The following is a 10,903-nucleotide window of genomic DNA, read 5'->3' on the forward strand; positions in this document are numbered from 1 at the left end:
AAGAAAGGAAAAAAGATCAAGATGTTATAAGTGTAGAATATTCTATTGTAGAATATATTTCCAGAGTCCTTGTAGAATCTGGAAGAAACTTAGAAATTCAGTGTTTATAGAAAACTTACATTGTTTCACGCTCTCTGTCCCCAACCCCCACATGTGTGTGTGTGTGTGTGTGTGTGTGTGTGTGTGTGTGTGTGTGTGTGTGTGTGTCTGTCTGCCTCAGGTTTGAACCCAGGGCCTTGTGCATACTAGGCAAGTGCTCTACCACTGAGTTAGATCCCCAGCTCCAGATTCTTAGGAAAAGATAGCACCAAGATGGACTTTAAACTCTTTAAAGATAAATGAAGAGTATACACAGGTTTAAGTGAGTGAAATGGCCCAAGCCTCACAGCTTCTTGAAAAACCGCTGAAACAGGTTTTCCAATTGACGTGCACTGAATGACGGTGTGAGTGAAGGATATAGGTGAGATCCACAGCATATACTACCACTCTCTCAGGGAACAACACAGGCACTGAGAGGGGAGAGGTAGTACCATCAGATCAGACCAAAATCTACTTTTTAATCTTGAAGCCGGTGGCATTGGCCTTATCTAGATCTGGGAAGCAAAAGAAATAAAAGTGGCAAAAAATCCTTTGTGCCAGCTAGGCACAAAGCAGGAAAGGCCGAAGCCCTTCCTCAGGAGCTCGCTTAAGCGCTGACTATGACAGCAGCTTTTCTCGAGTATGAATCTCTCGGTGTTTACTAAGGGCAGAGCTCTTACTGAAGCACTTGCCACAGTCATGGCACCCATAAGGTTTCTCTCCTGTGTGGGTTCTGTGATGTGCACGTAAGTCAGAACTCTTACTAAAACTCTTACCACAGTCAGGACACACATGGGGTCTCTCTCCTGTGTGTATCCTCCTGTGTGCATTGAAATGAGAACTGTTATTGAAGCTTTTCCCACACTCTTCACACTGATAAGGTTTTTCTCCTGTGTGGGTTCTCTGGTGAATTATAAGGCTTGAGCTCTGATTAAAGCATTTTCCACATTCACCACACTGATACGGTTTTTCTCCTGTGTGGATTCTCCGATGGGTAATGAAATTGGAACTGTCACGGAAACCTTTCCCACAGTCAGGACACTTATATGGTTTTTCCCCAGTGTGGATTCTTCGGTGTCTGATGAGGCGTGCACTCCGACTGAAGCTTTTCCCACAGTCAGCACATTTATATGGGTTCTCTACCTCATGGGAGACCTGATACCTGAGATGGGAGTTTGAGCCAAAGCTTTTGCCATATTTGACATATTTATAAGGTCTGTCTTCCAAGTCTGGCCTCTGATAGGTCAGGACTTTTCCTATACTCTTCTCTGGGAATGCCGGTTGTCTTTGTTTCTCTCTTTGAGTCTTTTCCCACTTTTCTGATGAGCATTCATTCTTAGTAGCTTTACTTTGATTAACATGACGGGAAATTTTCCTTTCAGACCTTGCAAGTAATGTTCTATGCAGCTGTACTTCCTCAGAAATATCCCGTTTTGAATTTTCTTCATTATCAAATCCAGCCTCAAAACCTAATACAAGAACACAATTTGAAAAGTTATTCATTTCCCTAATCAAATGTACCACAACAAAGCAAAACTGTGAGAAACAAGTATTACCTTAGAGGATTACAGATAAATGGTCAGTGAGTTCCACATTTTGAATTCATAACATATGTTGGGGGTGGGGGTGGGAAATGGCTTAGCAGGTAAAGGTGCTGGCTGCTCAGTCTGATGACATGAGTTCAGTTCCTGGAACCCCACACAAGAGAATGAAAAAACCAATTCTATGAATTATCCTTCAGTCATGTGCCATAGCATATGTGCCCCCTAAATAAAAGCCATGGGAGATGCTAGAGAAATGGCTCAGAGGTCAAGGACATAATGCTTTTGCAAAGGACCTGAGTTCAGTTTCTGGCACCAGTATCAGATGGATTCACAACCACTTGTAACTCCAGCTCCAGTGAGTCCAACTCTGACGCCTCTGGCTTTCTTGGACACCTGTATCCATATGTACATAACCCACACATGCACAGACATAATTTTTTAAAGTATTTTTAAAAAATTTTAAACTGGGATTGGTGGCACACACCTTTAATCCTAGCACTTGGGAAAAAGAGGCAGGCAGAATGATCTCTATGAATTTGAAGCCAGCCTGGTCTACAAAGCAAGTTCCAAGCCAGCCAAGACTGCATAATGAGAGACCCTGTCTATAATAATAATAATAATAATAATAATAATAATAATAATAATAATAATAATAGAAAAGCTCTTGTACCCAAATTACTATTATATTAAAATTATTAAAATTCTAGTGTTTTCCTTCCCTGTGTTGGATCTGTCACAAGCCTTTCATCTACATAGCCTATGTAGAAGCTGGTTACTGTTCAACCCTTTCTGAATATCCAGTATCTGCAGAAAAACTCACAACAGCAAGAAGTCAGCAGTTTTTTAAAGATGATTTCTGGGTTTACAGAAAGACACTTTCCACATTGTCATTCTCCTGCCTCTTGGGCTTACTGTGTCTTGTTGTTCACTGCCAGTGATTAAAGAGATTAGAAGGAAACACTCAGGAACATCTTCTGGAAATTTTCTATATCCAGAAGTAGTTTTTGGTAATTTCCCCTCCCTCTCACATTCCAATACATGCTAGAGGAGGCAAAAAACAGGGAAGAAAAAAATACTTAGCATCTGTTAAAGAACAAAGAGCCTCAAAAGAGAAGCATCTTTAGACATTCTCTAAAACCTAAATGTTGCAAAAAAAAATTGTAATTTAGGCCAACTAGGCAGCTTTTTTAACATTCTAAAGAGCAAACGTCAGCCTTTCATTCTAAACTATGAGAAGTTACACTCATTTACAGGTTTCAGGTTAGCTTTGGCTCCTGAATTCCGTAGACTAAATCTGTAAGCAAAGGAATACTAAGTGTCAGCCGGTGTATATATTTCCTAGAAGATTAACACTAAGGTGGGCCATAAAATAGAGATTTGCTGGACTGACTGAGATCTTAGAATCTTTAATATGTGCACCTCCAAGAGGATTATTTAAAATTTCCCAAACCCAGAAGTCAACATTTTTAGTAAAATATTAACATTCAATGCAACATCAGAATGCTGATTTAAAGACTTATGGAAGTGATAACTATTATTTATTGAACCTACTATGTACCTAGCACTGTGGTGAATACTTCACACTGTACCTCAGTAACACAGTTACATCAACCTTGTAATGCAGTTTTTGTTTTATTTGCAATGCAAATGATTAACCTAGAGCCTGGGGTATGTTGAGCAAGCAAGCAGTGTACCACTAAACTATACCTCCAGCCCAAGGTCTTAATGCTTAACAAATTTAGGGCTTAAGTTACTTGCACTAAATCATTTTAGCAGCACATGAAAATAACAGTAAATCTACAAAGTTTGCAACTATCTCAAGTGATGTTGTAGTGTAATGAAGGATGCCACATTAATAATTTGCATCTTCTCACTGAGCTGTTTTAATAGATAGGGAACATAGGAAGAACGATAGGAACTCAGTAGAGCTCGGTATAGTGGCCAGCTCTCAATCTCAAGGTTTTTCACTTAATTTCTATAGCATCTCTTTTGCTACTTATACTATGAGAACCAAAAGACTCTTAGTTGGGCATGGAGGCACACACCTGTAATACCACCATTTAGGAAGTAAAGGCAGAAGGATCAGGAGTTTAAGGACATCCTTGGCTGTGCAGTGAGTTCAAGGGAAATCTCAGCTAAAAATAAAACAAAACAAAAAACCCCTGTCTCAAAAAGCAGAAATAAAGAACCTTACCACTGGGGCTCTGGAATAAGACTGGGGCACGGATTCTAACAGCCTCTGGAGGTATCTCAGTATCATCTTCATCATCTGAATAATCTTCTGTGTCCTCATCCTGCTTCTCAGGTTCAGCCTCACTGGTTCTCTGGAGGCAGCAAGAAACTGTTTCTTTTTCCTGGTCATCACTAGGTGGGGCAGCAACTTGGGCACTCACTAAAGCATCCATTTCTTCAAAGAAGGGGCAGGTTTCTAGTGCTTGGCCATTCTTGACTTTCCGATAGCTGGTTTGTAGGCTTTTAAATTTGGTACGACATTGCTCTGGGGTTCTAAGGAAGCCATATTCCCACAGTCTCTCAGCAACTCTTCCATATAACTGGCTGTTGCGGTGACAGTTTTGGAGGGCTTCATAGAACTGAGTCTCACTAAGAATTGCAAGGTAAGTCTTGGTTTCTTCATAGCCCCAATGCACACCTGCACCAGAAGAGAGATTTCAGCATCACCTAACCCAGTGCTTTAGAGCCTCAACTCCTCAGTCTTACTGCTGGCTTCTAGGAAAACCAGTTAAGCTGGAGACACTAGTTCAGAATGTACCTTAAGCATACAAGAGGCCTGAGGTTCAATTTATAAGCAAAGGAGAGACAGGGAGGCCATCCAAGCTCAGGTTCCTAGATTCATCACCAAACCTCTACATGAATTATAGATTGTTTTGTTTCTGTATCCTCTAGTGATTTCAGAGAACTTTATTAGTACCATTTAGTGACTTAAAAGAAGTCTTTCAACATGATCATTGGATCAGTCATTATGCACTGTGAAGGTTAATCTTCATTATCAACTTGACTAGATATACTAGTGGACATGTCCGTGAGGGTGTTTCCAGAAAAGTTCACCTAAGGGAAGACCCACCCTGACTGTGTGGCACCATCTCATGGCTAGGGTACTGGACTGAATAAAGCAAGCTGAGCACCAGTGCGCATCAATTTTTCTGCTTCCTGACTACAGATGCAGCAGCATCACCAGCTACTTCCAGCTCCTACTGCCACACTGAGAGCAGCTCTCAACACTGTGCCTTTCCCAGCAGGATGCACACACGCCAAGTGTGAGCCAGAATAAACCCTCCTTAAGTTATCCTCGTCAGGCACTCATGTAGATACCTAAGTACATGTGCGCAGTGCACCTCCCATCCTGTTTACTAATTTCTCTACAGTTCTGATCCCAACTAGAAAAGCCACTTGTCAGGAAAAAAAATAGACCTGCAATGTGTCATCCTTACCTTCTGTTTCCTATAGGATGATTCAATATTGGATAGTAAAAATGTAAACTCCAATGGGAAGAAGCTCCCTGCTTCAGAATCAAACTGGTTCTGGTTTGTTTGGGTGGGATATTGTTATTTTGTTTTTAATTTACAAGTTTTTAAAGTAAAATTCATAAAATTGTAAATAATTTTAAAAAATAATGACTTAAAATTCTAAGGAACTGCCTCTTTCAGAATCACACTGCTGCCAAATTCCCATCATGGCTTGTCTTCATCTGTTAATATCTCCATTAAGCAACCCCAGCAAGAGCCAAGACCTGAAGGGTTCTACAGTCATGTACTTGATCTGCAGAATGAAGAACTTCAGAGGTCAGAATGAGGAAAGAAGCAAGACCAGTGTATCTTCAACCTGACACATGTCCACTGCAGGTCCCTTTTTAGTGCTTTTAGCAAAGGAACAAAGGATGGTTATACCCTGCCTGAAGGTACCCAAGGAAAGAGGGAAGGTTCAGAACACCTGAACCTTCTGAGAACACCACTTTTCATTATTTTCCACTTACTGGGAGGAAAGGAAAACAGGGAAGAACAAAAGACCAGAGGAAACCTAGAAAAGAAGGAAAAGATAAGAACAAAGATAATGAAATGATTTATTTATTTTAAAAACTCCCTTTTAAAAAGGGAGAAGGATATGGAGGGTTTTTTGGGGGTTTTGTTTTGATTTTTGTTTTTTTTTTTTTTTCATTTCCTAAACAGGAAAATGGATTTTGGGTATATTTCTTAGGAAAGTTAAATCTGAAATTTGACATGTAGCTCAAGTATGTAGTGTTTACCGAACATGGTGTAAGGCCCCAGGTTTGATTCCAAGCACTAAAAAGAGATAGAAAAAAATCTGTCCTCTCATGATTTGCTCGCAGAAGAGAATATAATACAGAGTTGAGAAATACCTTAAGTAACAATGGCTGGTTGCACATCCAGTTTCATTGCTCCTCAAACCTAATCCCAAAGCCCAAGAAAGCTTCTTACCACTTGGGCTTCGGAACAGGACAGATGCAGGTGGGTTGCCAGGGTCCTGGGGGGTTGCCTCCAGGTCATCACTGTCTGACCTTTCAGCTATAGCCTCCTCTCCATCTTCATGCTGCCAGTCCCTCTGCCCGGGCTCCTCCGTCTCAGCATCACTGCCTGCCTGGGCTGATTGGGAGGCTGCCTCTTCCAGGCCATTAATGGGCAATGAAATGACCTGGGCACCCATCAGGGCTTCCATCTCTTCAAAGAAGGGGCAGGTGTCAGGTGGATGACCACTCTTGACCTTCCTGTAGCTCTTCCGAAGGCCTTTGAACTTGGTCCGACACTGTTCAAGGGTCCGGAGGAAACCATACTCACGAAGCCTCCCAGCTACAGCCCCATACACTTGGCTGTTCCTGTGACAGTTTCGGAGTGCTTCATAAAATTCGGTCTGACTGAGAATTGCAAGGAGTGTTCTAGTCTCTTTGTAGCCCCAGTGCACACCCACCACCTTCTCATCATCAAATACCCAGTGACCCTGTTCCACCCAGCCGGTTTTCTCTCTCTTGGATGGTAATAGACTGGTTCCTGTACTGTTGCCTTTTGGGACATCCTTCTCCTTGGAGCTAAGCAGATCTGAGATCCATGGCTCTCCTTGATCCAACCTGGACACCACATTGGGTTTAGGAAATGGAAATCCTGTTTGCAGGGAAACAAACCAAAGCATCACAGTTTGGATTGATCATACAAACAACAAAAAGCCTTTCCCCTCTCATTCAAGGTATTTTATCTTCTTGTTTGAAATAGACTAGCCTGATTGAAGCTATGTAGTGGAGGATGACCTTGAACCTCTGATCTTCCTGCCTCCACCTGAGTGCTGGGATTACATGTGCAATGCCTAGCGAAGTTTTATCCGATGCTGGGGATCAAATGAGGCCTTGTGTGCTCTGCATTCTATAAACTGAGCTACTTTCACAGCTTTTATCTACAAGATTATACAGAGTGAGTTCCAGGACAGTGAGGGTTACAGAGAGAAATCCTGTCTTAAAAAAAAAAAACAAAAAAACCAAAAAAAAATTTATAAAGGAAATATTTTCAGAAATTTCAATGGGTTGAAGAATAGAAAATACAGGAAACCTCACAGGATGAGAAAGAACTTGATTTGTCTTCTAAAGCAGAACAAGAGAAGAAAGTGTTCTGTGGTGAGTTTCCAGCAGTTATTTCCATTCCAGGTTGCTCCCTAGCCTCTACACCACTTGTTTACTAGCATTTCTCAGTCACTCACTCCTGTCTCCTCTAGTTGGTTTTTTTTTTTTTTTAAACATCAGTCCTGAGAATTAAATTTAGTGATTTCAAGAGGTTGGGAGGGGTGAAGGTCCTCTACACTCAGTCACCAAATTCTCAATGTTTCCCTCAGCATGTCCTCCTTTCCATTCATGTCCTGACTCCTCCTCTTCCCATAACTAGCCACAGCAGTCGCTGTGCTAACTGCCCCTCAGCTTACATGCTAGCCTGCTGAACCTTAACCTTGGTGTCTAGCATATTCTGTGCATTCCTCTTCTCTCAAGAACACTGTATACTTTCATTCACCTCTGTGCCTCCCTTCCTCCTGTTGGCACTCACCCATCCTTTGGGAAGCCTCTTTGTCATTGCCCTCAGGAGGTGTTCCCTGGGACCCCATCTCATGGCCACACTACCAAATCCCTACAGGATAACTGAGCAAGTCCTTAACCCTTTTTTCAGACAGCTAAGTTCAGTACATATTCATAATTCACTGTGTGCTCTTAAATTATATTGTAAGCTCTTTGAGAACAGGTACTTTAATAAAACTTTCATTGTGTATGCATGATGTATGTGGAGGTGCACATGCTATAGTGCATGTACTATGGTGTACATTCTATGGTGCATGTGGAGGTTGAGGACAACTTCATGGACTTCTACGCAGGTCATCAGGCTGTGCAGAAAGTACCATTATCAACTGAGCCAGCTTGTTGGCCAACAGGTACCTTTCCTTACTGCAGTATATGTACCCTGAAGCACTCAGTAAGATTGATTCTCCAGCTCCTTATATCAAGGTTGAGGTACTTCCAGTGGATGACTAAAGACCATTATTAAACTAACCAAGAATGCTATTACTGGTCATATTGGATGATAAGATCAGAATTCAAAACAAACTCAGTAAGTTTTAAATAATAAACAAAATATAGTTAAATAGAGCACAAAAAAGAAAAACAAGTTCTACAAAATGAATAAGTGACTGGATCCAAAGTCACTGGGGAAAGCTAAGAGTCATGGCTTTACCAGGCAAACAAAAACCATTCTGTAGTCATGCATGTACTGCAGGAGGTTGCAAAATTCTGAAGTAAAATTCTTACATCTTTACAACAACATCTTGCAAGAATAAAACAGATATAATTTCCTTCTCCACAATCAAGTATTTAGAGAACTTCAAGGTTCCAATGTAGAGAAAAAGAACTTAGATCTAAAGAATAGAGATAACAGAGGGAAAGAAAAACTACTAGAATGAAGGTGTCTTCAGTACAGAAAAGAGTGTCTAGAAAATACGCATCTATCATCAGAAATAAAAGTATTTCGATTGTAGTAAGAACTAGGCAGACTTATCATAGGAAGAGATACAAAAATACTCTACCAGAGGGTTGAGCTAGCTGCCTTTCCAGGGTCCCAAAACATCACATTTGGAGGTGCCACGCAGGTGCCACTATCCCTGAAACCCTTCCCCACTCACTACTCCCAACCCTACTTCCCAGCTTAGAGGGCTCTGTCTCCCATACACATCTACTCCTCACCGCTCCTTTGAAAAGGTTTGAGATTCTCCTTTGGGTTCATCTGTTCCTGTAGTCTCAGGGCTGGCCTTCTTGCCCTCTCTTTCTTGGATACACCCTTGGGCTGGGGTTCCACTGACTCCTGCAGAACACTTAATAACTCCTGTGATGATTTCAGGGGTGTCATCTTCTTCGAGTGCATTTCCTGCCCCTTCACAGAGACTGTGACCTAGAAATAACCCCCCCATTAATTGTCATGGTCATAACAAGGGGCATTCCCAGGGGGAGATTATTTAATATCCCCCAAGAGACCATCCTCCGAGGCCAGGCCAGAGTGGAGGGTGGGGAGGTTAGGACAGACAAGTATTTATTCCGTTATCATTGGCTTAGAGTGGCTGAAACTGCAAAAAGATCAATCAGAAACCCAAATAGCAGCTGGAAAAGAAACTTCCCCATTTTTTCTCTTAAGAAACTGAAGTGAAAGACTTACTGTAACAGAGTAGGCATCTCCAGGCAAGCCCTACCTGAGAAAGTAACCCTTCCAGACCAGAACTATCACAATCACCAAACCTCTTTACATCTGACTGATCTTAAACTGCCCCTCTATCCTTGCCTCTCCCCAGCCACACACTTCTGACTTTATTCCCCCTACTCCTCACCGAAGGTTCAGCTCTTCCAGGCTTTCTTTCTAAATCTTCCACCAGTGTCACCGCCTCCTCTCCATTTTCTGGACATTGCTTCCGTACCCAGTCCTGGATCTCCACAGGTAGCACAGTCAGGAATTGCTCTAGCACCAACAATTCTACAATCTGCTCCTTGGTCCGCACCTCCGGCCTTAGCCACCCACAGCAAAGTTCCCATAGTTGGCTGAAAGCCTCCCGGGGCCCAGCCACATCCTGGTAATGGAATCTTCTGAAGCGCTGTCGTAAGCTTTCAGAGTTTGTGCCATTGCCTCTCCGAGTGGGTTTGGCCATCCTTAACAGCAGTGTCTGGGTTCCAGGATTTAAGTACACTATCTTTGCATGCCCTTAGAGAAACACCTGCAGATGAGTCGCTCGGTAAAAGGGGTTTTATCCTAGAGTCAAGGGAAATGGCGCTATCAGAGGAGAGTATCTTTTCATATTTAAATCTTGCCAGAGCCGGCCTGACTTCCCATATGTTCCAAGTGGCCTTCTGAGACAGTACCTTTTCAGGACAGCAAATCAATAAGGAAGGAGAAAATGACCTTAAAAAACTGCATTTCTAGAGTAGATGTTTAGAGTATCCCCAGGAAGTTGCAGAGAACAGAAAAATCTGTCCGCTTCGCTCCCACCTCAGGTAAATCATCGTATTTAGCGCCCCAGATCAAAACGTTGGCGGACTCTAAAGGTAAGCCAACGTTTGGCTGAAGACAACAAAAAGCCTCTGTGCAGCGAGCGCCGGCTAATCTCCCCTAGAACCGCCGCTGTCCTTCCAGAAGCTCCCGGTGTCTGCCCCGCCCCTGGAACACCACACTACAAATTTCCAACCCGAACCGAAGTCAAGTGCCGAACACTGGGTCTCCTGCTCGCGCCTCCCGAACGAAGTAAGAACTCGGCGAGAGTTCGGGAGCGACAGACGGGGAAGGTCGCGCACCGGGGGAGCCGACTTGGGCTTCTAAACTGAGGTGGGCTAGGGAAGAGTTACAGGAGTTGGTGAAGCGGAGAAGCTCGAGGGGCGGCAGTGGGGGGGGGGGGTCTCCTGAGAACGAGGCCGGTGCGGGCCGGTGCGGGCCGGTGCTGCGAGTCCGTGGGCTTCGAGCACAGCTCCACGGCGGCGGCTGCCAAGTTCCAGCTTTGCTGTCTTCCCTCCGGCCCGGTCACTCAGGGAGACGTCGGCAGTCGGTCAACAAGCCACAGACCTTGCCAAGGCGTCCTGAGAATGCCTCCGGCCCACCCCAGGCCGCGTCTCTCTCATCCCTTGTCGACTTGTCGACTCGCATCCCTTTCCCCGGGCCAGCCTCACGCACTTGGGTCCAGCTAGACCAGCCTCTCCCTCTCACAGCCCCAGTCCCCGCTCTCAAGCCGGAAGTCCGAGCCGGCTTCTC

General features: G+C 43.5%; 1 protein-coding gene across 1 annotated transcript; it reads right to left on the reverse strand.

The window, feature by feature from the left end:
- Nucleotides 1–221: 221 nt before the first annotated feature.
- On the reverse strand, nucleotides 222–10,878 carry Zscan29 (zinc finger and SCAN domain containing 29). Its single transcript, XM_021193431.2, has 5 exons — nucleotides 9,498–10,878; nucleotides 8,863–9,067; nucleotides 6,077–6,754; nucleotides 3,817–4,272; nucleotides 222–1,547 (listed from the first exon to the last, which is right to left on the reverse strand). Exons 1-5 carry the CDS (start codon nucleotides 9,810–9,812, stop codon nucleotides 697–699), a joined length of 2,505 nt encoding a protein of 834 aa, XP_021049090.1. The 5' UTR covers nucleotides 9,813–10,878; the 3' UTR covers nucleotides 222–696.
- Between the last annotated feature and the right edge of the window lie 25 nt (nucleotides 10,879–10,903).

This window comes from Mus pahari, chromosome 3 (genome assembly GCF_900095145.1).
Source record: "Mus pahari chromosome 3, PAHARI_EIJ_v1.1, whole genome shotgun sequence".
Taxonomy (NCBI): Eukaryota; Metazoa; Chordata; class Mammalia; order Rodentia; family Muridae; genus Mus; species Mus pahari.

Excerpts from the sequence above, each read along its gene's own strand:
- Zscan29 (XM_021193431.2), bottom strand. The coding sequence starts at position 9,812 with ATGGCCAAACCCACTCGGAGAGGCAATGGCACAAACTCTGAAAGCTTA. Across the intron at positions 6,755-8,862 it reads CAAACCTTTTCAAAGGAGCG|GATTTCCATTTCCTAAACCC; the intron begins GTGAGGAGTAGA and ends CCCTGCAAACAG. Across the intron at positions 4,273-6,076 it reads CCTGTTCCGAAGCCCAAGTG|GTGTGCATTGGGGCTATGAA; the intron begins GTAAGAAGCTTT and ends CTTCTGGTGCAG.